Genomic DNA, 27975 nt, shown 5'->3' on the forward strand with positions numbered 1-27975 from the left:
CTGCCTAGAATTTCTCTGCCTTCTGTCCCTATCAGTTCTTTCACTTACAGGATTGTATGTCACCTAAGTTAGATGTGTGACACAGATAAGCATTTTTTTTTTTTTTTTTTTTTTTTTGAGATGGAGTCTTGCTGTGTTGCCCAGGCTGGAGTGCAGTGGTATGATCCCAGCTCATTGCAACTTCTGCCTCCCAGGTTCAAGCGATTCTCCTGCCCCAGCCTTCCGAGTAGCTGAGACTATAGGCGTGTGCCACCATATCTGGCTAATTTTTTTATTTTTACTGGAGACAGGGTTTCACCATGTTGGCCAGGCTGGTTTCGAACTCCTCAGGTGATCCACCCGCCTCAGCCTCCCAAAGTGCTGGGATTACAGGCGTGAGCCACCGTGCCTGGCCAATAAGTGTTTCTTAAAGTTTCTTCTGTGAACTATCTACATCAGAATCAGCTGATACATATTCAAATGTATATCCTTGGGGACCACAGGCATACTAAATCAGAATATCTGGGGGTAAAGCCTAGAAATCTGTATTTTTATGAAACACTTTAAGTGCCTCTTACTATGTAGTAAGAACCATCATTACATGAGAACTATCATTTAAATGCTTACTGGAAAATAGTAACAGGATGTGATAGTGCTTATAAAAACCAACAACCAACTTCAGAAGTTCAGAAACTTGTAAAGGTATGCTGCTTTATGTATTGTTAATGACAGTGGTGGGGAAAACCATTTTGAATTATTGGTATAATTTTGAACCTAAAATATACAGTTGTATCTTTAATAATTTTTTCACCATGAGAGGATGTTTTATCTACTTTAAATTCACTCTAGCAGTAGGCACTTTGTTTAGATTTGAGTATAGTCTACTTTATAACTTGATATTTCTATATAAGTATCACTTTGTTTTATTTACAGGTATTAGGGGAATATTCCTACCTCTTAGATAAGGAAACGCCAGCGGAAGTTATAGCTAAGCTCTACAAGTTACTTATGAATGACTCTGTGTCTTCAGAAACAAAAACCTGGTTAATTGCTGCTGTGACCAAATTGACACCTCAGGCACACTCTTCTGATACAGTTGAGAGATTAATCCATGAATTTACCATATCTTTGGATACTTGTATGAGACAACATGCATTTGAATTAAAACATTTGCATGAGAATGTGGAACTTATGAAGAGCTTGCTTCCAGTTGACAGGAGTTGTGAAGACTTGGCGGTAAGACATTGGTGTTCCATCTTTTTAAAAATTGCGTTGTCATTAAATATAGAGTAATTCTTGGATTTGTGACATGTCAGGAATATATCAAAATGTGGTTTCTGTAGCATTTAAGGTGAATGTTGGAGTTCTTTCTCACATTAGTATGACAGGGAATCTGAGAGCTCCCAGCACTTTGGGAGGCTGAGGTGGGCAGATCACCTGAGATCAGGAGTTTGAGACTAGCCTGACCAACATGGAGAAACCCCATCTCTGCTAAAAATGCAGAATCAGCTGGGCATGGTGGTGCATGCCTGTAATCCCAGCTACTCGCAGGAGAATTGCTTGAACCTGAGAGGCAAAGGTTGCAGTGAGCAGAGATTGCACCATTGCACTCCAGCCTGGGCAACAAGAGTGAAACTCTATCTCAAAAAAAAAAGATTCAACCTTAAAAAGGTCTTCACCAAAGCACATTATAGTCAAACTGACAACAGTCAAATTACAAAGAGAGATTTCTAAAAACAGCAAGAGAGAAGTATCAAGTCACACATATAAGAGTATCCCTATCAGACTAATAGTGGATTTCTTAGCAGAAACCTATTTTATAGGCAAGGAGAAAATGGGAAGATATGCTCAAAGCGTTGGGAAAAAAAACCCAGAAACTGCTAGACAAGTAAGTATACTATACACAGCATAAAGAAGAAATGAAGTCTTTCCCAGACAGGTAAAAACTGAGGGAATTCATCCCCACTAGACCAACCCTAAAAGAAATGTTTGAGGGAGTCTTACATCTGGGAGTGAAAAGATAACTACCAACATGAAAACACATGAAAGTATAAAACTCACTGGTAAGGCAGATACACAACTGAGAAAGAAAAAGGAATCAAATATTATCATCACACCCACAAAATCCATACAGGTAAACAGTGAAAAAGGAAGAAAGGAAAAAATGTATAAAACAATCAACAAAATGACAGGAGTAAGTCCTCAACTATCCATAACAACCTTTAATGAAAACAATTTAAAGCCCCCAATTAAAATATATAGGCTGACTGAATAGATAACAAAACAAGATCCAGCCATATGCTGCCTATAAGAAACTCACTCACCTGTAAAGATGAAGGGATGAATAAAAATAACCATGCAAACAGAAAACAAAAGCATGTAAGAGTAGCTAATGTTATATCAGACAAAATGGACTTGGAAAAAAATATAAAGGAGACAAGAAATGTCATTATGTAATGATGAAGGGATCAATTCACCAAGGACATATAACATTTGTAAATACATATGCACCCAACATTGAAGCAAATATATATAAAACCAATATTATTGAAGCTTAAGAGAGAGGTAGAACCCCATACAATCATAGCTGGAAGCCTTGACACATCACTTTCAGATTAAGACACATCATCTAGACAGAAAATCAACAAAGAAGCATCAAACTTAATTTGCATTCTAGACCAAATGGACCTAACAGATATTTACAGAACATTTTATTCAACAGCTGCAGAATACACATTCTTCTCAACACATGGAACATTCTCCAGGACAGACCATATGTTAGGCCACAAAAAAGTCTCAACAATTTAAAAAAATTAAAATCATAGCAAGTATTTTCTCAAGCTGCATGTAATAAAACTAGAAATCAATAATAAGAGGTACTTTGGAACTGAACAAATATATGAAAATCAAAACAACATATTTCTGAGTGACGATTAGGTCAGTGAAGAAATTAAGAAGGAAATAAAAACATTTCTTGAATCTAATAAAAATGGAAATTCAAACACAACTTACCAAAACCTATGTAATATGGCAAAAACAGTGCTAAGAGGGAAGTTTATAGCAATAAACACATATATCACAAAAGTAGAAGGATTTCAAACAAACAACCTTATAATGCACCTCAAGGAACTAGAAAGGAAGAAGAAACCAAAGTCAACATTAGTAGAAGGAAATAAATAGTAAAGATCAGACCAGAAATAAAAAAAATGGAAACTTAAAAAAGATACAAAAAAAAAATCAATGAGACAAAAAGTTGGTTATTTTGAACAATAAACAAAATTGATAAACTGCTGGCTACACTAATCAAGAAAGAGAGAAGATTCAAATAAGTAAAACCAGAAACAAAAAAGTAGCCATTGCAATGGCTACCACAGAAATACAAATGATTATTAGAGATGACTATAAACAACTGTACACTAACAAACTGGAAAACCTGATGGAAACGAATACATTCCTGGACACATCTACCAAGATTGCACAAAGAAGAAATAGAAAACCTGAATGAATAGTGATATTGAATCACTAATAGTAAGTCTCCCAACAGAGAAAAGCTTACAAGACGACTTTACAAATGAATTCTAGCAAATTTATAAAGAAGAACTAGCACCACCTCTTCTTAAACTAGTCCAAAAAATTGAAGAGGAGGACATTCTTCCTAACTCGTTTTATGTGGCCAGCATTACCCTGATACCAAAACTAGACAAGGACACAACAACAACAACAACAACAACAAACTATAAGCCAATATCCCAGATGAACATAGGAGCAAAAATTCTCAACAAAATACTGGAAAACTGAATCCAATAACACATCAAAAAGGTAATACACTATGATCAAGTGGAATTGTCCCAGAAATGCAAGGATGGTTCAGCATACACAAATCAATAAATGTAATACTTCCTATCAACAGAATGAAGGACAAAAACCATATGATCATCTCAGTAGATGCAGATAATTCATTTGGTAGAATCCAACATCCCATCATGATAAAAACTCACAGGAAATTAAGCAAAGAAAAAACATACTCAACATCATAAAGCCCATATATGACAAACCCAAAGCCCATATCACAATGAATAAGGAAAAACTGAAGGCACTTCCTCTAAGAAGCTTTAGGACATTGGAAAAAGGCAAGGATGCCCATTTTCATCACTCCTATTCAACATAGTACTGGAAGACCTAGCCAGAGCAATCAGGCAAAAGAAAGAAAGAAAGGGATCTAAATTGGAAAAGAGGAAGTCAAATTGTCCCTTTTTGCAGATGACATGATCTTACATATAGAAAAACCTAAAGACTCCAACATGAAGTTCTTAGAAACCGATAAAAGAATTCAGTAAAGATTCAGGATACAAAATCAACATACAAAAATCAGTAGCATTTCTATACACCAATAACAAACTGGGAAAAAAAAAAAAAGTAATGCCATTTACAACAGCTACAAAAAAAAAAAAAAAAGCAAAACAATACTTGGAATAAATTTAACCAGGGAGGTGGAAGACCTGTACAAGGAAAACCTCAAAATGCTGATAAAAGAAACTAAAGAGGATAGAAACAAATGGAAATACATCCCATGCTCATGGATCACATGAATATTGTTAAAATGCCCATATTACTCAAAGCAATCTACAGATTCAGTGTACTATCAAAATACCAATGACAATCTTCAGAAATAGAAAAAACAACCCTAAAATTTGTAGAAAACCACGAGACTCTAAATAGCCAATACAATACTAAACAAAAAGAACAAAGCTGGAGGCATCATACTACCCAATTTCAAAATACACTACAAAGCTGTAGTAACCAAAACAACATGGTATTGGTATGAAAAAAAGACATACAAACCAATGGAACAGAGAGAACCCGGAAAAAAATTTGTGTATTTATGACTAACTGATTTTCAGTCAAAGTGCCAAGAATATATATTGGGGAAATGACAGCCTCTTCAATAAATAGTGTTGAAAAGCCTTGATATCAGCATGCAGAATAATGAAATGAGATCCCTATCTCTCACCATATAAAAAAATCAACTCAATGAATTAAATAATGTAAGATCCAAAACTATAAAACTACTAGAAGAAAACTTACAGGAAATGCTTTAGGACATTGGTTGAGGCAAAGAATTATGGCTAAGACTTCAAAAGCACCGGCAAAAAAGGCAAAAATGACAAATTGGACTGTATTAAGGTCAAAAGCTTATGCACAGCAAACGATACAATCAATAGAGTGAAGAAACAATCTATAGACTAGGAAAAAATATTTACAAACAAGGGACTAATATCCAGAATATATAAGGAACTCAATTCAACAGCCAAAAAAGAAAAAAAAAATCCCATTTAAAGGTGGACAAAGGTCATCAACAGACATTTCATGGCCAACAGGTAAACAAAAAAATGCTAAACATCACAAATCATCAGGGAGATGTAAATCAAAACCACCAGGAGATATTATCTTATTTCAGTTACAATGCCTGTTATCAAGGAGACAAAAAATAACAAATGTTGCCAAGGATGCAGAAAAAAGGAAACTCATGCACTGTTAGTAGGAATGTAAGTTAAGATAGCCATTATAGAAAACAGTATGGAGAGTTTTCAAAAAACAAAAATTGAACTACCGTAAAACCCAGCAATCCCACCCCTGGGTATTTATCCAATGGCAAGTAAATCATTATTTCAAAGGTATACCTGCACCCCCATGTTCACTGCCGTACTATTCACAATAGCCAAAATATGGAATCAACCTAAGTGTCTGCCAATGGACACATGGATAAAGAAAATGTGGTATGTATACACAATGGAATATTATTCAGCTATATAATATCCTAGCAACATAGATGGGACTTATTTCACTATGAAGTAAAATAAGCATGGCACAGAAAGTCAAATATTACATGTTTTTATGCATAGGTGGAAGTTAAAAATGTGCATCTTATGGAGGTAGAGAATAAAGCTCGAAAGGGTCGGGGGACAGGGAAGAAGAATGGTTGGTTAATGGTTAGTAAAATACTTAGATAAGAGGAGTAAGTTCTAGTGTTTGATAGCACAGTAGGGTGATTATAGTTAGTAATAATTGTATATTATTTGTATATTTCAAAATAAAGATAAAATTTGAAATGTTCCCAACACAAATGATAAATGTTAGAGGTGATGGATATCCTAAATACTCTGATTTACGTATTACACATTCTGTGCATGTATCAAAGTATCATATGTACACCAGATATGTATGTCTTAAAATCAACAAATAAGAGAAATTCCTGAATTATTCTATATTAAGAGACTGTCACAGGATATAAATATCTTCACTGCAGTTCTCCAAAAGAGACACTCTTCTTCCTATTTAGAATCAGTACTGGATTCAACCCGGCCAGGTTGAATCTCTTTGAGGCTCTTTTGAGCTTCCTGTGTATGGATGTCTGTATCTCTTGCAAGACTTGGGAAGTCTTTAGCTATTATTTTTCAATTAGGTTTTCTGTGCCTTCGCCCATTTTGTCTTTAAACTCTCAAAATCCAAATATTTGTTTCCTTTATGTTGTCTCATATGTCACATATGCTTTCTTTATTCTGTTTTATTTATTTATTTCTGTTTGGTTTATTTCAAAGACATGTCTTCAAATTTGGAGATCCTCCCTTCTCAATCTAGTCTATTGTTGAAGCTCTTGGTTATACTTTTTATTTCATTCATTGAATTCTTCAGTGCTAGGAGTTCTGTTTGTTTCTTATTTATGATGTCTACCTCTTTGTTGAATTTCTCATTCAGATCATGAATTGTTTTCTTGATTTATTTTTGTTTTGTTTTTCTGTGTTCTCTTGTATCTTTTGAGTTTCCTTAAGATCATTATTTTGATTTTTTTTTCAAGCATTTTATAGATTTCCTTTTTTTGGGATCTGCCACTGAAGAGTTACTGTGTTCCTTTGAAGGTGTTATGTTTCTTTGCTTTATTTTTCTTGTGTCCTCACATTGACATATGTGTATCTGGCATCATAGCAGCTGGTTCTAAGTTTATGGATTCCCTTTAGTAGGGAAAGACCTCTCCCTATAGATGTGTCTGTGATGTTGTTTAACAAGGTGCTTGGGCTTTGATTCTGGATGGGCACAGTAGTATAGTTTCCAAATGATTTCTTCAACTATAATCATAATCAGTGATGTCTGTGAGTTCCTCAGTGGTGATATGGTTTGGATCTCCTGCCCAAATCTCATGTTGAATTGTAATCCCCAGTGTTGGAGGTAGGGCCTGGTGGGAGTTGTTTGGGTCATGAAGGCAGATACCTCATGGCTTGGTGCTATCCTCTTGATAGAGAGTGAATTCTCAAGAGATCTGGTTATTGTAAAGTATAGCACCTCCCCCCACCACACTGTGCGCGCGTGCGCACGTGCACACACACACACACACACACATGCACACACACACACACCCTGGACTCTCCCTTTGGCTCCTGCTTTCACCATATGATGTGCTTGCTTTTGCTTTCCCCTTCTCCATAAGTAAAAGCTTCCTGAGGCCTTACAAGAAGCTGAACAGATGCCAGTATCATGCTTCTTGTACAGCCTGCAGATCCGTGAGCCAATGAAACCTTTTCTTTCTTTTTTTTTTTTTTAATAAATTACCCAGTCTCAAGTGTTTCTTTATAGCAGTGCAAGAACGGACTAATAGAGTGGCTTAGGCTGTGGTTGTTAGTGGAGGCTGTAGAAAGGCTTTGTTGAGGATAGAACATTAGGTGAATTGATCCTTGTGCACCACTGGTAGCAGTGGTTGGCTGGGCATACTGGTTGTTAGATCCCTGGGCAGTGTATATGAGTCCTGGCAGTGGCAGGATTGGGTGTGCCAGTCCTTGGGCCTCCAGAGGTGGCATGCACACATGCTGGTGGTGGCAACAGTGGGGTGCACACAAATTGATTTTTAGTAGTGATTCATGAATCAGGCAATATCTCAGCATTATTCCACACTTCCTCCTTGATTTGTATTAGCATACTGGTTTATTATAAACTATATTGCAGAGGATACAGAGGAAGGAGATGCATAGGGCAAGCTATGGAGGAAGGTTCTCAGAGCTTTTATACTCCCCGTGGCCATGCAACTTTTCAGGAACCTCCACATGTTTGGCTATCTTCTTTTAATCTCCTTTGAAATTCTGTGTCATTTTATTCCTCCTCTATTTGAGAATCCAAAAGAAGTGGTTTTCCCTTTTATTTTGTCTATCTATGTGTTAAAATCTTTACCATTTTGGAGCCTGATCACCCACCTTTTAGTTTCCCACCTACTTTTTGCCACCACCCCTTTTAACCTAAAGTTCTCACTTAATACTCACTCTCTTTATTTCATATCATGATCTCCCTCAGGTGTAAATTAGAAAACTTCTTTTTTTTTTTTTTTTTTTGAGATGGAGTCTTGCTCTGCCACCCAGGCTGGAGTACAGTGGTGCGATCTCGGCTGACTGCAACCTCTGCCTCCCGGGTTCAAGTGATTCTTCTGCCTCAGCCTCCTGAGTAGCTGGGACTGCAGGTGTGCGCCACCATGCCTGTCTAATTTTTTCTGTAATTTTAGCAGAGACAGGGTGGCACCATATTGGCCAGGCTGGTCTCGAATTCCTGACCTAGTGATCCACCCATGTTGGCCTCCCAAAATGCTGGGATTACAGGTGTGAGCCACTGTGCCTGGTCTAGAAAACTTTCAAAGGTGATTAGAATTATTCAAATTAGTTGAGAAAGAGAAAAAAGGGTAATATTTCCACTAATTTTGACTCAGATTTTCATGGCTTGTATTCATTTTGAACATTTCTTCATTAGTTCTTTCAGTAGTTCCTCAAGGGCAGAGGCCTTGCTTTAGTATTTGGTGGGCATTCCAGAGATGTTTATTGAAATGATGAATGAGTATGCTACACATAGTATTATACTAGGGAGTAACTACACTTCCCTTTTCCTCCAATAAAAGATAATGATGTTGACATAGCCTCATCTCAAGAATCTTTTTTTTTTTTTGAGATGAAGTTTCACTCTTGTCACCCAGGCTGGAATGCAATGGCACGATCTCGGCTCACTGCAACTTCCTCCTCCCAGGTTCAAGTGATTCTCCTGTCTCAGCCTCCCGAGTAGCTGGGATTACAGGCACCCACCACCACGCCTGGCTCATTTTTGTATTTTAGTAGAGACGGGGTTTCACCATGTTGGTCAGGCTGGTCTGGAACTCCTGACCTCAGGTGATCCGCCCACCTCAGCCTCCCAGAGTGCTAAGATTACAGGCGTGAGCCACCATGCACAGCCTAAGACTCTTATTCAAGCGAAACCTTTCCAGATTCAGAGAGTGAGGTGCCATTTTTATGTTTGAGAATTATTTGCTATTCTAAATTATCTGAGCTATTTGTATATACTTGGCTAAATCAGCAGAGGCAAGTCTTTGGTTTCTGAGGTCATCACTGCTCTCTCCACTTGTTTATCATTTTTGTTCATCTCCTTCTTTTCTCCTTTCCCTGTCATTCTTTCTTCATCTCTTATTTATTCATTAAAAATTGTTCTCCTAAGACTTTTCCTGGTGAAATTAAGTAATTTTCCATAGATTTGTGAAAAATAATTTTCAGTTATATTAGGATATTTAAATCAAAGGCACTGTGGGAGGCTGAATAATGGCCCTTGCAGAGATGTCCATGTCTGAATCTCTGGAATTTGTGCTTGTCCGTAAACATTAAAGGGAACTTGGTAGATGTGATGAAATTAAATATTTTGTGATGGGGCAGTTAGTTATACTAGATTATGTAGCTAGGCATGATATAATCACAAGGATCCTTATAAAAGTGAAACAAGAGGTTACAGAGGAGAAGGCAAAGAAACAACAAAAGCAGAGATTGGAATGATGTGGCCACAAGTCAAGGAATGCTGGCAGTCTCTAAAAGCTGGAAGAAACAAGAAACGGATTCCCCTGGTACATCCAGAAGGAAGCAGCCCTGCCAAAGCCTTGATTTTAGCCCCTGCAGCAGGAAACCACTACAGTTACCATACCTCATAGTATATGTCTGTTTCTTCTAGTGGGCTACAGTTCTGCTCAGAGTAGGAACTGTGTCTTCCTTTGTCTCAATTATAGAACCTAGTAGGATGCTGTAACATATTTGATGCTCAAAAATATATTCTCCACTGCAGTGAAATTAATAGTAAGTGCAAATGATTTATATTGTTAGATTCCTAGGCAGGTGATCTGATTATAGATGTTTCAGAAAGCTAGAGAGTTGGGTAGCATTTTCATTCATCCATTCATTCATTCATTCATTCATTTTTTGAGATGGGGTCTTGTTCTGTCGCCCAGGCTGGAGTGCAGTGGCACAGTCTCGGCTCACTGCAACCTCTGCCTTCCAGGTTCCAGCAGTTCTGCTGCAGCCTCCCGGGTGGTGGCTGTGCTGGGACTACAGGTGCGTGACCATGCCCAGCTAATTTTTTTGTATTTTTAGTAGAGATGGGGTTTTGCCATGTTGGCGAGGCTGGTCTCAAACTCCTGGCCTCAAGTGATCTGCCCTTTTTGGCCTCCCAAAGTGCTGGAATTATAGTTATGAGCCACCGTGCCTGGGTGTGGTAGCATTTTTAGAATTGAAGTTTTCATTTCTCATTTAGAGTTTTTAAAAATATATATGGGCTAAAATTATTTATGTGACTGCATAATCTACTTAGGATAAATTTATTTAATTCCTAATTTTTGCTTAATTTTAATATAGGTAGATGCTTCTTTATCTTTTCTGGATGGTTTTGTGGCTGAAGGACTCAGTCAGGGTGCAGCGCCTTACAAACCTCACCATCAACGCCAGGAGGAAAAGCTCTCTCAGGAAAAAGGTAATTTTTCATGGATTTGTGTTAAGCTAGAGTGTAGGGATGTAATTTTTGATATTATAGTCAAGTAAGTAAATAAATAAAGATAATTACTTTCTATTATTCCTCTTTTAATGATTCACTTGTGATTTGTTTGCTCTGACTAGGTTTTCAGATACCCAGAGGAAAAAAAAAGTTAGCCAAGAGATATTCCTAAAGACATAGGCTGTCTATCCACAAATACCTAAGATATGGTAGTCATACTGGAATTTATTTATTTATTTTTTTGAGACGAAAGTCTTGCTCCGTCACCCCGGCTGCAGTGCAGTGGCATGATCTGGGCTCACTGCAACCTCTGCCTCCCAGGCTTAAGCGATTCTTGTGCCTTAGCCTCCCAAGTAGCTGGAATTACAGGTGGGTGCCACCACACCCAGCTAATTTTTGTATTTTTAGTAGAGATGGCATTTCACCCTGTTGGTCAGGCTGGTTTCAAACTTCTGGCCTCAAGTGATTGTTGACCTCCCAAAGTGCTGGGATTACAGGTGTGAGCCACTGCAACTGGCCATTATACTGAAATTTTGAAGAACTTTTTTTTTTGGAGTAATATATTTGTTAACATAATGATCTTTATGGGAAACTTTTTTTTTTTTAATTTAAACTTTTTAGTTCAGGGGTACAAGTGCAGGTTTGTTACATAGGTAAACTTGTATCATGGGGGTTTATTGTTCAGCTTATTTCATCACCCAAGTATTAAGCCTAGTACCCATTAGTTTTCCTGGTCCTCACCCTGCTTTCACCCTCCACCCTCTGAAAGGTCCCAGCATGTGTTGTTTCCCTCTATGTGTCCATGTGTTTTCATCATTTAGCTCCCACTTTTAAGTGAGAACATGCAATATTTGGGTTTCTGTTCCTGCATTAATTTGCTAAGGATGGTCTCCAGCTCCATCCATGTCCCTGCAGAAGTCATGATCTCATTCTTTTTTATGGCTACATGAAAGAACTTGAAGGTAGGAGTATCATGTTGTTCACTGTGCTGGTAGTCTGACACATATTAGTCTGAGCATATCTGTGGAAAGGTTTCAGAAAACAACCTTGGTTACTATGGACTAGTGACTTTCGTTTTTATTTTGAGCGGTCTTATATTTATTTATTTATTTTGAAATTTTATTTTCTTAATTGACAGATATACATATTCATGGGGAATATAGTGATGTTTCAATCCATGTATAGTGTTCAGATAATAGTAATTAGCATATCCATCATCTCAAACATGTATCATTTCTTTGTGTTGGGAACGTTCAATATATTTCTTTTAGTTTTTGAGACTATGTAATACTTTATTGTTAAACTATAGTAATTCTGTAGTGGTGTAGAACACTAGAACTTATTTCTTCTATCTAGCTGTAATTTTTTATCCTTTACGCTATTCTTCCCTTTCCCCCTACCCTTCCTAGTGCCTAGTATACTGTATTCTAATTTTTACTTCTATGAGATCAACTTTCTTTAGTTTCCACATATGAGAGAGAGCATGTGGTATTTAACTTTCTGTTCCTGACTTATTTCACTTAATATAATGTCCTTCGGTTTCATCCGTGTTGCCATGAATGACAGGATTTCATTTGTTTTTATGGCTGAATAGTATTTCACTTTGTATATATACCACATCATTTTCTTTATCCATTCATCTGTTGTTGGACACCTAGGCTGATTCCATATTAGGTTGATTCCGTATCTTGGCTACTTTGAATAGTGCTCTGCAATAAACATTGAAGTGCTAGATAATTCGTTCAATGCTGAGAGGGCAGTGTTTTGAAGCCCCCAACTATTACTGAATCAGGGGTATTTGTTTTATATATTTGGATGCTCTGGTGTCAGGTACATATATATTTTAATTGTTACATTCTTTTTATGAATTGATCCCTTTATTGTACAGTATCTTTCTTTGTCTCCTTTTACAGCTTTTAACTTAAAATCTGTTTTGTTTGTTATTAGTATAGTGACTTCTGCTCACTTTTGGTTTTTGTTTGTCTAGAATATCTTTTTCCAACCCCCCACTTTCAGTCTGTGTGTCTTTAGAAGTGAGGTGAGTTTCTTGTAGGCAGTATGTTGTTGAGTCTTGTTTTTTTTAAAACCCAGGCAGTGATTCTATGTCTTTTAAGTGGGGGAATTTGATCCATTTACTTTCAAGGTTATTATTGATGGGTGAGGATTTGCTGCTATCATATTATTGATTGTTTTCTGGGCATTTTACATATGCTTTGTTCCTTACTTGCTCTCTTATTGTTTATTTTTGCAGTTGGGTGGTTTTCTTCAGTGACAAAGTTTGATTCCTTTCTTTTTCTTATTGTGTTCTACCAGTGAGTTTCATAGTTTTGAATGTTTTCATAATAGTAGTTACTGTCTTTTCACTTCTAGACTCCCTTGAGCTTTTCATGTAAGGGGTGGTCTACTGGTAATGAATTTCTTGATTTTGGTTGACTGTGAAAGATCTTATTTCCCCTTTATTTCTGAAAGATAGCTTTGCTGGGTACGATATTCATGCTGTTTTTTCTTTTTTCTTTTAGTACTTTGAATATATCATCCTGTTTTCTCCTGGCCTCTAAGGTTTCTGCTGAGAAATCCAGCTGTTAGTCTAATGGGGATTCCCTTATATGTGACCTGAAGCTTTTCTCTTGCTGCTTTCAGAATTCTTTGTCTTTGACTTTTGACAATTTGACTAAAATGTGCCTCAAAAAGGACCTGCTTGGGATTAAATCTATTTGGGATTCTTTGAGCTTCCTGGACTGGGATGTTCTCTCTTCCAAGACTTGGAAAGTTTCCTGCTATTATTTCATTAATTATTTTCTTCACATTTTCCCTTCTCTTCTCCTTCTGAAATGCCCATAATACAAACATTTATTTGCTTAATGGTGTCCCATAAATCCCGTAGGCTTTCTTAATTTTTTTAAAATTCTTTTTTCTTTTCTTTTTGTCTTCCTGTGTTATTTCAAAAGACCTGTCTTCAACTTCAGAAATTATTTCTTCTGCTTTCTAGTGTATTGTTGAAACTCTTGCATATGTATTTTATTTCATTTATTGAATTCTTCAGCTCTAGGATTTCTGTTTGGTTCTTTTTTGTAATATCTGTCTCTCTGTTGAATTTCTTGTTCAAATAATGTACAATTTTCCTGATTTCATTGAATTATCTGTCCGTAGTCTCTTGTATCTCACTGAGTTTCCTTAATATTGTTTTTTTGAATCCCTTTTCTGGAATGTCATATATTTCCTTATGATTGAGGGTCTGTTACCAGAAATTTTTTATTTTCCTTTGGTGGTGACATGTTTCTTTTTTCATGGTTGATTTGTTCCTATGTTGATTTGTATGAATCTGGTGGAAAAGTTGAGTGTTTCAAGTTTATGTAGTAGAGTTTGAAGGGAAAGACCTATTTGTATAAATGGGTTTTGGAGTATAAGTTCAGTAGGGTACTAAGGCCTTGGTGGTGGACATGTAGTGTAGTCTTCATGCAGTTTTTTTCTTTCTTTCTTTCTTTTTTTTTTCTTTTGAGACAGAATCTCGCTCCGTCACCTAGGCTGGAGTACAGTGGCACGATCTTGGCTCGCTGCAACCTCTGCCTCCCAGGTTCAAGCAATTCTCCCATCTCAGCTTCCCAAGTAGCTGGGACTATAGGCACACGCCACCACGCCTGGCTAATTTTTGTATTTTTAGTAGAGATGGGATTTCACCATGTTGGTCAGGCTAGTCTCAAACTCCTGACCTCAGGTGATCCACCCGCCTCAGCCTCCGAAAGTGCTGGGATTACAGGTGTGAGCCACTGTGCCTGGCCATGTAGTTTCTTTAGCTGTAATCTGCTCTAGCGGTATTCGTGAGTTTCTCAGTGGCCCAGGCTGAGTTTGTGGTGATGGTGGTGTGGCTTCGCCAAGGGCAGGCTTCCCAGGCTGTTTTCAAGTCATGGATATGTGCATGTACACAGTGAGTCAGCCAACTTGGGTTCTGGCTTACTGAGGTTGGGGCCATGGAGCTGTTACCCTGGCTAGGAAGCATGGGCATGTCGTTGCCTAGCCAGCCTGGGGACACGTCTGCCAAGAGTAGCCTATGGGGCTCTTTCTTAGGCTCGTAATGTGGGTGCAAGGCTGTTTGGCTGGCCTTGGAGATGGGGGGCATGTCTTCTGAGGGTAGCCCTATGGGGATGTTTCTCTCACACGGGACACAGCTGCATGGCTGTGAGTAGTCTAATATTTCTTAAGTGTTTTAGAATTCTTCATTCAACAAAATATCTGATGATTTAAGTTAGAAACAGTTAATAAAGGAAAGAGTAACTTTGTACTTAAGAAATGCAGCCTGTTACAAAAATACGTCAGTCATGATTTTGGTAAAGGGGAAATCATTGAGTTATTTGGATGGTAGAAGGGAAGTATGCATATGAATAAAGGGAGATCAGTGAATAAATGTATTATCTGTTTATGAGTTCAGAATGTCAATACTGAAAAATTCAGTGCTGAAAGATTTTTCTTTTTTTTTCCTATTTGTCCTTTAGTGATTTTGTTGAGTACTTATTTTCCAGGCTGTGTGCTAGGCATATTGAGTTAAGACAACAACTAAACTGTTGATCCTAGAATGAGACCAAAAAGTTATGAACATTATTAATAGACTTGATGTTCTCTTTCTCCAGAAGCATTTGCTCTTTTTTGCCTTTTATCTTTTTAAATCTTTTTATTATTTTATTTTATTGTGGTTAAAAACCTTAACTGAGGTCTCCCCTCTTAGCGAATTTTTAAGTGTATAATATGTTATGATTGACTATAGATACAATGTTGTACAGCAGATCTCTAGCACTTATTCATCTTGTTTAACTAAAACTTCATGCCCATTGATTGGTAAGTCCCCATTTCTCTCTCCCCTTAGCCTCTGGCAGCCACCATTCCATTCCTCAATTCTATGAATTTGACTTTTAGGTACCTTATAAAAGTAGACCCATGCAATATGTTTCTGTGCCTTACTTATTTCACTTAGCATAATATTCTTAAGTTTCATCCCTGTTGTTGTATATTGCAGAATTCCATTGTATATGTGTATGACATCTTCTTTATCCATTCACCTACTGATGAGCATTTATGTTGTTTTCACAACTTGGCTATTGTGAATAGTGCTGCAGTGAACATGGGAGTGCTTTATTTGGGATAAATACCCACCCAGAAGTGAGATTGTTGGAGCATATAGTAGTTGTATTGTTATTTATTTATTTATTTAGAGACAGAATCTTGCTCTGTCACCTAGGCTGGAGTGCAGTGGTGTAGTCTCAGCTCACTGCAACCTCTGCCTCCTGGGTTCAAGCGATTCTCGTGCCTCAGCATCCTGGGTAGCTGGGACTACAAGCATGAGCCACCACACCCGGCTAATTTTTATATTTTTCATAAAGATGGGGTTTCGCCATGTTGGGCAGACTGGTCTCGAACTCCTGACTTCAAGTGATCCACCTGTCTTGGCCTCCCAAAGAGCTGGGGTTACAGGTATGAGCCACTGTGCCCGACCAATTTTTTATTTTATTTTATTTTACTATTTTTTTTGAGACAGTGTCTCATTCTATCACCTACGCTGGAGTGCAGTAGAACGATCGTAGTTCACTATAGCCTTGAACTCCTGGGCTCAAGTGATCCTACTGCCTCAGCTTCCTGGGTGTCTAGGATTCCAGGTGCATGCCATCATGCCTCGTTAATTTTTAATTTTTTGTAGAGACATAGTCTCCCTAATGTTGCCCAGGCTGGTCTCAAACTCCTGAGCTCAAGTGATCCTCCTACCTTGACGTTGCAAAGCACTGGGATTATAGGCATGAGCCACTGTGTACTGCCTGTATTTTTATTTTTTTGAGGAATCTCCGTACTGCTTTCCACAGTGGCTGCACCATTTTACATTCCCATCAACAATGGGTAAGAGTTCGAACTTCTTCACATCCTTACTGACACATGGTATATTTTCTTTTCTTTGATAATCACCATCCTGACAGGTACAAGGTGATGCCTTATTATGGTTTCAGTTTTGTATTTTCTTGCTAATAGTAACATTGAACATTTCTTCATATACCTGGTGGCCATGTGTGTGTCTTCTTTACAGAAATATTTATTTAAGTTATTGGCCTATTTGTGATCAGGTTATTAGTTTTAAAAAAAAAAAAAAACTATTGAGTCATAGGATTAACATATTTTGGAGGTTAACCCTTACCAGAAATGTGGTTTGAAAATACTTTCTCCTATTCCATAGGTTGCCTTTTCACTCTGTTGAGTGTTTTCTTTGCTATGCAGAAGTTTTTTTATTTGATTTATTGCCACTTGCTTATTTTTGTTATTGTTACCTGTACTTTTGGTAACAAAAGTACAATATCCATGAAATTATTGTAAAGACTAGTGTCATAAAGTAGCTTTTCCAGCTGGGCACGGTGGCTCACGCCTGTAATCCCAGCACTTTGGGAGGCTGAGGTGGGCGGATCACCTGAGGTCAGGAGTTCAAGACCAGCCAGACCAACATGGAGAAACCCCATTTCTACTGAAAATACAAAATTAGCCAGGCGTGGTGGTGCATGCCTGTAATTCCAGCTACCTGAGAGGCTGAGTCAGGAGAATTGCTTGAACCGAGGAGGTGGAGGTTGCGGTGAACTGAGATTGTACCATTGCACTCCAGCCTGGGCAGCAAGAGCGAAACTTCATCTCAAAAAAAGAAAAAGAAAAAAGCAACTTTTCCCTTATGTTTCTTTCTTATGAGTTTTACAGTTTTGGGTCTTAGAGTTAGGTCCTTAATTCATTTTGAGTTGATTTTTATGTATGGTGTAAGATAAAGGTTCCATTTTATTGTTTTGCATGTGAATATTTGGTTTTCCCAATGTTGTTTGTTGAGAAGACTGTCCTTTCTCTGTTGTGTATTCTGGGTGTCCTTGTTCAAAATTAGTTGGCCATACACGCTTGGTGTTATTTCTGGGCTCTGTTCTGTGTCTATGTCTGTCTTTATGCTAGTACTATGCTGTTTTGATTATGATAGGTTTGTAATATATTTTGAAACCGGTAAGTGTGATGCCTTCAGCTTTGCTCTTTTTTCTCAAGATTAATTTGGGTATTCATGGTCTTTTGTGGTTCTTCATTGGTGAATTCTACCAAACACTTAATGAATTAACATTGGGGCTGGGCACAGTGGCTCATGCCTGTAGTCCCAGCAATGTGGGGGGCCATGGTGGGAGGATCGCTTGAAGCCAGGAGTTTGAGACCAGCCTGGACAACATAGCTTGACCCCATATTTACAAAAGAGACACACACACACAGAGTTCTTTTCAACCCCTTCCAAAAATTTAAAGAGGAGAGAATATTTCTAAACTTATTTTATGAGACCAGCCTTACCCTGATACCAAAGCCAGGCAGAGCCACCACAAAAAAAAAAAAAAAAAAAAAAAAAAGAAATCTGCAGGCCAATATCCCTGATGAATATAGGCAAAATGCTAGGAAACTGAACTCAAGAAAAGGATAGTACACCATGATCAAGTGGGATTTATCCCAGGGATCCAAGGATGGTTCAACATCTGAAAATAAATTAATGCGATATCATGTTAACAGAATAAAGGATAAAAACCACACAGTTCTCAGTAAAAGCAGAAAAAGTGTTTGACAAATTGAACACCCTTTCATGATTAAAAAGAAACTCGATAAACTAAGAATAGCAGGCAATATTTCAATGTAATAAAGGCCATATATGATAAACCCACAGCTAACATCATAGCATGGTACGATGAAAAACCAGAAGCTTTTCCTGAGATCAGGAGCAAAGCAAGGATGCCCACTCGTCTCTTTTGTAGTCAACACAGTACTGGAAATGTTAGCCAGAGCAATTAAGAAAAAGAAGAGAGGTATTCAGATTGGAAAGGAAAATTGTTCCTCTTTGCAGATAATATGGTTTTATTTATAGAAAACCCTAAATTAGACTCCATTAAAAAACTATTAGAAGTAATAAGTGAATTCTGGAAAGTTGCAGGATGCAAAGTCAACATGCAAAAATTATTTGCATTTTTGTACACTAACAACAAACCATTTGACAAGGATATTAGGAGGACAGCCCAATTTATGACAGCACCAAAAGGAGCAAAATACCTAATACTAAACTCAAGCAAGTGAGAAAGTTGTGTTTAATGAAAACCACTGAACATTAATGAAAGAAATCAAACAAGGCACAAATAAATGAAAACACATCCTGTGTTCATGGATTGGAAAGCACATGTATTCCGTGCAATCCCTTTCTTTTAAGGCTTTTTATATGTTATTTAGCGCAGTGATAACTAATGTACTATAAAATTAAACTCTCTTTCAAAGTGTAATTAGTTTCCTCTCATTAACTTTATATATTAATAGAATATACTGGGGGCAAAAGTAAACTTTTGAATTATAATTGCCTAACCTGTGGCTATACTGCATATAAAAGCCTTGTGACATCCAGGGGCCTAGAGTGAAAAGCTCCTGGGTTTCCCCACTGATTCAGTTGTCATATTTCCTTATTTTCAGGTATCTGGGGGCCACCAGTTGCCATTACTGAAGTCAAGGGTTGGATAGGGAAGGGAGGATAGAGTAGGGAGACTCCTGGCACTGCCTATTTTCTTTCTTAAAAAAAGCTAAATTGCCGACACAAATACAAGAGCCCTGGAATTCCCCAAGTTTATGCAGTCCTTTGCCAAGTACATTTTTTCCCATAGAACCATCATTATAAACGGGATTAAACTCTCAAACTAGATTCTCTCCTCCCAAATCAATGCTTCAAAAGTCCTTTAAAGCAAAATTGAAATTTCAGTAGACTGTTAAGAAAAGGAAATTGGTTATGAGACAAGATATAGCAAGTATTTAATAAATGCTTGTAGAATAAATTATAAAATTATATATCTTAGAATTGGGATTGGCTATAAGACAAAATAAAGAGTAGGGGGAAGTAGGTATTTTATGCATAAAGAGTTAATTCTTGAATCTTTTAATTATCAATCTGTTGTGGTACTAATCTTTTTTTTTTTTGGACAGAGTCTCTCTCTGTTGCCCAGGCTGGAGTGCAGTGTTGCAATCTTTTGGCTCGCTGCAAAAAGAAAAAAGAATTGCTCTCAGGTTCCAGTGATTCTTGTGCCTCAACTTGTGCTTCAACTTGTGCCTCAACTAAGTAGCTGGGACAACTGGTGCATGCCACCACACCCAGCTATTTTTGTATTTTTAGTAGAGATGGTGTTTCATCTGTTGCCTAGGCTGATCTCAAATTCCTGACCTTAAGTGATCCGCCCACTTCCACCTCCCAAAATTCTGGGATTACAGGCTCAAGCCACCATGCCAGCCTGTTCTGGTACTAATCTTATTTCAGATTTCTATAATCATTTGCAGAGAGTAGTAGTTAAATGTTACTTTAATAAATGATACTTTGATCTTTTAGTTAGAAAAATGAATAAACTTCAGGAAAATATCATGGGATACTAAAAATTAGCAAAAATAGGTGAGATGGTGGGGAACAAACTTTCTTACAAGTTCCCATCAAAAAAAGCATTTCAGAATCAGTGTGGATTATTCTATTAAAATGTTAATAAAACGTGTTATAACTCCAGCACTAGATAACCAGAAATAATAAGGGGAAACAGTATTTACTAATTGGCTTTTAGAAAGCCATTAAGGTTGCTAGTCTCTCAAAAAATAAAATAACAATAATCAGATAATTAAAGTTAATTGTTTAAAAAATTTTTTAAATTATTAATAATAGCTGAGAATGGTTAGAGAAATAAACCCAAGTTGTCAAGGTATAAAAGAATTGTAGTACAAAGTATGATACATGAGTGTGCATATAATTGAGGCCTCTAAAGTATTAATAGTAAGGGATACAAATAGGTTAAATGTTGAATTATTCACTTATGCCCAGGATAGTTTATACTTTATTATGTCTTACCTAGAGTACTTCAGTGGCTCCCAACTCCAAGGACTCTCTGCCTCCAGCTCATGTTTTCTCTTCTGGTGAATTGCCCTCATTCTTCATCTGGCTAAATTCTACATATTCACTAAGTTGCAAGTCAGCCGTCTTCTTCCTTCTCTTGGCTCTTTCTGCATACCATTTTTCTCCTTCTGTTCCACATATGTGCATGAGCTCTTGCACATGTAGTTAACACTTCAGCATCTTTAGGCCTTTTAGGCATTCATCACTGTATGGGTCTTGGGGAGTTTTCACTGAAGAATGAAAATAATGTGGTTTGAACTTTATTTTCAACCTTGAGCCTTTCCATCCCTTCCTTAGATGACAATCTTAATGCTTTTGACTCGCAATTAATATTTTTTTCTGCTTGCTCTCCAAATACTGTTCCTTTCCATGTCTTTTTTATCCTCTCTACTTTCAAACTTTGTACCTCTAATTTTGAGCTTCTTTCTGCTTTTTGGTTTAAACTCTTTACCTTCAATGTGCATAGAAAACATTTCTTGAGGTATTCACTGTTACTGCAAGTGTTAATGCAGTGGCTGGATGACTCACGGTCACAGATGCTATTAAAAAGATACCACTGTTGGATGGTAAGTGCAAAGGTTTGAATGTGTTTGTCAAAACCCATATTTAAATGTAATTGCCATTGGGATGGTATTCAGAGGTTGGACTGTAAAGAGGTGATCAGGCCATGAGGAATCTGCCTTCATGAATTGATTAATGTCATTATCATGAGAGTGCGTTGTTATAAAAGCGAGTTTGGCCCTCTCTTGCTCTCATGCTCTCTTGCCTTTCTGTCTTCTTCATGATGCAGCGTGAAGGCTCTTGCCAAATGCTGATGCCATGCTGTTAGATAGCCCAGCCTCAAGAACCATGAGCCAAATAAATTTCTTTTTCTTTTCTTTTCTTTTTTTTTTTTTTTGAGACGGAGTCTCACTCTGTCACCCAAGCTGGAGTGCAGTGGCATGATCTCAACTCACTGCAACCTCTGCATCGCAGGTTCAAGCAATTCTCCTGCCTCAGCCTCCCGAGTAGCTGGGATTAGAGGTGTCCACCACCATGCCTGGCTAAATTTTGTATTTTTAGTAGAGGCAGGTTTCACCGTGTTGGCCAGGCTGGGCTTGAACTGCTGACCTCAAATAATCCACTCACCTTGGCCTCCCAAAGTGCTGGAATTACCGCCCGGCCATAAATTTCTGTTCATTATAAATTACCCATTCTGTGGTATTCTGTTATAGCAACATAAAATGGATTATGACAGAAAATTGGTCCTGAGAAGTGAGGCTGTTGCTATTAAAGATATCTGAAAATGTGGAAATGGCTTTGAAACTGGGTAATGAGTAGAGCAGAAAAATTTAAAGGAGCAGGCTAGGAAAATTTTAGATTGCTGTAAACATAATATTAAGGGCAGTTCTGATGTGGGCTGAGGAGAAGAAGAGGAGAGCTGTAGGGAAAATATGAAAGTTAGAGATTAAGTGTTCATGATCAGAATGTTGTTAGAAATATGGGCACCACTGTCTCTTAATCTCTAAGTTACTTAAGTGTGCTTAAATTCTAGGTTCATTAAGTTTATGAGATCCCAGACAGGAAAGAGGAATATATCTTATTGGAAACTGGAGTAAAGCCATCTTTCTTATAAAGTGGCAAAAGTCTTGGATGAATTATGTCTCTTCGTGCCTGAGGGTTTATGGAAGACAGAATTTAAGAGCGATGAACTAGGATATCTGGTGGAATAAATTTCTATGCAAAATATTGAAGGAGCTGTATGGCTACTTCTAACTGTGTGCAGTAAGATAAGAGAGGAAATAAATGATTTAAAGATGGAATTTATAACTAAACAGAAGCATAATAGAAAGATGGAAAATTTTCATGTAAATTACCTTCTGCTCCTGCCTTGTATCATCATGGCCATGTAAAAAATGAGAAAATGTGTTTGGGAGACCAGGTCAAGGATCTGGTCAAGTGATAGAAATGATCATCAAGATACTGGGAGAGTAACGCTAAAGGCATTTCAGAGATCTCAGCGGTTGCCCTTCTCTTCACAGGCTCAAGCTCTGGGAGTGCAGAATGCTTTCGGGGGATGGCCAGGTGCCCTTTATGGGCTTGCTGCCCAGAGCTTCCTCAAGTCTCTGCTCCCGGCATTCTGGTACAGCATTCCGTGGTTGCTCCAGCCATTCATGTGGGCCCAGGTGTGGCTTCACCTGCTGTTCCAGATGATTCAAGCCATAAACCTTGGTGGCATATGTGGTGCTAATTCTGTAGGTGCCCATTGTGCAAGAGCCATGGGTTCATGGTGTCCTCCACCTAGATTTCAAAAGATATTGTGGACTCCCTGGGGCTTAGGCAGAGACTTGTCATGGGTGTGAAGCCATCACAGGAAGTCCCTGCTAGGGCAATGCCGAGCAGAAAGACAGGATCAGAGCCGTCACAGAGAGTCCCACCAGGGCAGTGCCTAGTGGACCCTTAGGAGTGGGGTCACTCCTGAGACCCCAGAACTGATGCTACTAGTTTGCAGCATCAACTTGGGAGAATTGTAGACGTGAGACTCCAGTCCCCTGAGAGCTACTGGGTGGACTGAGCCCCAAAGTCATAGGACTTTGTCATAGGTGTGGGGCTGCCTAAGGCCTTGAGTGCCCAACTCCTGCGCCAGTGTTCCCAAAAGGTGGGACGTGGAGTCGAGATGATAATTCTGGATCATTAAGACTTAATGTTGATTCCTCTGTTGGGTTTTGGAGTTATTTGAGACCACTTACCCCTTTCTTCTAGCCTATTCCTCCCTTTTGGAATGGGAGTATCTACTTTATGCCTGCCCTACTATTGTATTTTGGAAGCATATAACTTGTTAATTTCACAGACCCACAGCTGGAGAGAAATTTGCTTTTAGTCTCACCCATATCTGATTTAGATGTCTCTGGACTTTGAAGTTAATGCTGGAATGAGTTAAGGCTTTTGAGACTCTTGTAATGGAATGAATATATTTTGTATCATAAGGACACGATATTGGTGGGGCAGGAGCAGAATGCTATGGTTTGAATGTGTACTCCAAAGTTCATGTGTTGGAAACAATCCCCAGTGAAACAGTGTTGGGAGGTGAGACCTAATAAGAGGTGATAGGTCACGAGGGCTCTCCCCTCATGAATGAATTAATATCATTATCATGGGAGTGAGTCATTAAAAAAGTGAGTTCGGGCCAGATGCAGTGAGCACCTGTAATCCCAGCACTTTGGGAGCCTGAGGCGGGTGGATCTCCTGAGGTCGGGAGTTCAAGACCAGCCTAACCAACATGGAGAAACCCCGTCTCTACTAAAAATACAAAATTAGCTGGGCATGGTGGCACATGCCTGTAATCCCAGCTACTCAGGAGACTGAGGCAGGAGAATCACTTGAACCCGGGAGGCGGAGGTTGTGGTGAGCCGAGATCGCGCCATTGCACTCCAGCCTGGGCAACAAGAGCGAAACTCCATCTCAAAAAGAAAAGAAAAGAAAAGAAAAAGACTAGACTAGTTTGGCCCTCTCTTGCTCTTGCCCTGTCTTGCCCCTCTGCTTTCCTTCCACCATGGGATAATGCAGCATGAAGGCCCTCACCAGATGCCAGTGCCATGCCGTTGGACTTCTCAGTTTCTGGAACTATAAGCCAAGTAAATTTCGGTTCATCATAATTCACCCGTTCTGTTGCATTGTCTTATAGCAACATAAAACAGACTATGATTAAGTTAGATGATTAAACAACTTAAAATGAGAGGACCTTAAAGAGATTTAGTTGGAAAGGACCTTAAAGAGATTTAGATAAGTGGTTTCCAAACATGATTATGAATCAGAATCACAGAGAGTTTTTAAAAAATGAGACTTATTTTGAGCCCTACTCCTATTCCTTCTATATCTGAATCTCTCTGAGCTTGGCTGTATGTATAAAAAGGTCCTTGAGAGATTCAGTGAAGTAAGCTTGAGCCTCATTATCAGATCAGCATTTGGAAACTGTTGACGTAGTTTGAATTATTCACTTTACAGATGAAGAAATGAAGATCTAGTTCACATACCTCGTTAACAGCAAAGATATGTCCAGAACACAGTTGTCCTGATCATTAGCCCATCATTATTATTTTTTTACATTGATTCTTCTTCTGTATCATTTATTTAGGTAACTAACAAGCATTTATTTAGTATTCTTTGGAATAGGCGATATTTCCTTTGGAGGAGACCATATAATATAATAGTTGAGAGTACAGCTCTGGCGCTAGAATGTCTTAAGTTCATATCTGGCTTTGTCATTTTATATTTTTTGTAATTTGAGACAAACTGTTTACCACAGTTTCCTCATTTGTCAAATGAGAATAGTAATTACAGAAGTTGACACAATATTTTCTAAGATACTTTTTATGATTTAAAAAAGTCCTTTTCTATAATCTAGACTGTCCAAAATTTGTCAGTTAAGATTAGGCTTGGTGAATTATCCTATTAAAAAATAAAAAAACAAAGTGGGACCTCATACAAGATAGATGGTTATTGCTTTCTCCCATTAAAGGAATCCAGAAGTAGGCAATGTAGGGTTGATGATGGCTTCATGATTATTAAAAAACCCAAGTTTCACCTCTCTTGCTGTTCTGGCATCTTTGGTGTTCCACTTTATGATCCAAGATAGCTTCTTGCACCCCAGCAATCATGTTGCAGTCCAGCCAGCAGAGAAGAGGAAGGGGGAGAAGAAAGATTGTCTTTTATTCCAGGAGGACTCCTTCCAGAAGTTGCAAACAAAATGTGTGCATAATTTCATAGGCTAGACTTCAGTCATATGGCAGAGGTGTCTGTAAATGTCTCTGGGTGGAATTGAGAGGTTTATTAAATAGAAAGAAAGGGAGAGTGGGTATTGGCGTCTGCTCTACCACAGTAACAGTATGAATTTTCTTGGCTCTTTTGAATTAATTAGGTTATACAAATTAAAAGGAATCAGAATCTCTGTTAACCTTAGGGAGATTTCACATTGAGGACTCCATCCATCCATTTGGTACAAGAATGTACCCAGGAGCAGTTTGTTCAGCAAAACATGGTCACCTCTTCATTATAACTCATTAAACATTTTTGCATGGGAGCAGCAAGTTTTCGGTAGACTTGGTTTATCAGTTATCTTTCCTAATTGAGTCTTTTTTAGCTTCTAAAGGAGGTAAAAAGGTAAAAATGAAGGATAGTTTGTCTTTAATCACCTAGTAGTGTGAAGACTTACAGTAGACATTTACCAAATGGTAGTTGATTTATTACTGGAAGTATTTGATTAGATCATTCTCAAAGTCCCTTAGAGTTTAAAAATTGCTATTAGATTCCAGTCTTGAATTATTTTGGTAGTGAATGGTAACTTTGACAGTTTTTTGCTTTGTTTTAAATATGAACCTCTGTTACTGTTTTAAAATTCTAGTTCTCAATTTTGAACCGTATGGACTCTCCTTTTCTTCATCTGGCTTCACTGGACGACAGTCTCCTGCTGGCATTTCTCTTGGTTCAGATATATCTGGGAATAGTGCTGAGACAGGACTGAAAGAGTAAGTTCATTTCTTATTAAAATGGAGGTTATGGGAGTGTTTAAATGTCTTTTAGCATTCCATTTACCTTCTGCTCCTGCCTTGTATCATCATGGTCATTATTTGCTTATTTTAGGATAATTTTCAAGAAGTCTATTGTTTCAGTGGTTTTTACATAATTTTCAAAGGGAGAGGCACACTTGTGACAATGTGTTTTAGTATAATGATTTAGAAAGGTTTTTAAAGCTAAATTCTGTATGGGCTGTTGTTTCAGTGGTTTCTATTTATTGCTCTTATAGGTATTTATATTGTACAGTATGTTCTTTAAGAGCTTACCTACCTTCCAAGACAGCATAAAATGTACACAAGCTTTATACGTAGTAATAATATGTGTTATTGCTACATATTTTATATATATATAAATATATATATATATTTAGAGGCATATTAGAATTTATACATCCAGGTTGATATTTAACATATCATTCTACATTCCTCATTCTTCTGAGAAATATATCTTGTAACCATCTCATTGGAACATTGACAGATATAGAGGTGAACATAAAATAAGGTGATTGATTTCACGTGAGGAAGCCATATAGTCAGTCACCCAGTGAAGGCATATACAGATGCCCCTCAACTTATGATGGAGTTACATTCTGATAAACCCATTATAAGTTGAAAATATTATAAGTCAGATCTACCAAACACCAGATCTATGTCTAGAACTCAGTTCTGCTGATCATTGGCCCATTATTATTTATTATTTTGTTATATTATTATTATTATTATTACTTTGAGACACATTTTCACTCTTGTTGCCTAGGCTGGTGTGCAATGGCACGATCTCGGCTCACTGCAACCTCCGCCTTCTGGGCTCAGGTGATTCTCCTGCCTCAGCCTCCCCAGTAGCTGGGATTACAGGCTCCCGCCACCATGCCCAGCTAATTTTTTGTGTTTTTAGTAGAGATGGGATTTCACCATGTTAGCTAGGCCGGTCTCAAACTACTGGCCTCATGTGATCCACCCACCTCAGCCTCTCAAAGTGCTGGGATTACAAGCATGAGCCACCGTGCCCAGCCTATTTATTATCTTTATTAGCTCATTGTTATCTCTGCATTGCAAGAGAATATCCTATCACATTGCCAGCCTGGGAAAAGATAAAAGTTCAAAATTTGAACTATGGTTTCTACTAAACTCTATTGCTGTCACACCATTGTAAAGCCAAAAAAATCATTAAGTTGAACTATTATAAGTCAGAGACCATTGGTAGTCACCTGAGGAAGCTGTATACTTTGCTCAAAATGCTTGCAGAGTTTCTTTCCAGCCACCTTGAAAATTGATGATGTGTTTGTTTAAATGTTTTATGTGGAGCTGAATTTCATTGTAAGGTTTATTTTGATTTTGGAAACATAATTAAGTTACCTTTAGAAACATAATTGAGTGAATAAAATGAGATGACGTGTAAAGTACATAGCACAGCCCAGTTCATAGTAAGTGATTGATAAATGGTAGTTGCTGATATTAATAAGGATTGTCATTACCACCATTGCCTTCATTACCCAAGAGGTGAGTTTACCAAATAATATTCGTGATCAATCTGAATAATTTTAGTCAATATTCTGATGTGACAATAAAGTAAGGAAATGGCTTTCTTGTTTGGGAAGAAGCTGCATCTAATAGAGTTAAAAATGTTTTATGCAGAAAAGGCCTTTGACAAAATTCAACAGCCCTTCATGCTAAAAA

The 27975-nt window shown here is 37.8% G+C and overlaps 1 protein-coding gene across 1 annotated transcript in view; it reads left to right on the plus strand.

The window, feature by feature from the left end:
* The window catches only part of AP4E1 (adaptor-related protein complex 4, epsilon 1 subunit), a 92986-nt gene that overhangs the window by 45686 nt on the left and 19325 nt on the right, over positions 1-27975 (plus strand). The window contains exons 14-16 of the mRNA XM_011928613.1: positions 913-1215; positions 10674-10788; positions 26127-26250. Of these exons, the coding sequence (XP_011784003.1) occupies positions 913-1215; positions 10674-10788; positions 26127-26250 (542 nt within the window). The remainder of the gene's footprint in view (positions 1-912; positions 1216-10673; positions 10789-26126; positions 26251-27975) is intronic.

The sequence above is a fragment of the Colobus angolensis genome, unplaced genomic scaffold (assembly GCF_000951035.1).
Source record: "Colobus angolensis palliatus isolate OR3802 unplaced genomic scaffold, Cang.pa_1.0 Scaffold78, whole genome shotgun sequence".
Classification (NCBI taxonomy): domain Eukaryota; kingdom Metazoa; phylum Chordata; class Mammalia; order Primates; family Cercopithecidae; genus Colobus; species Colobus angolensis.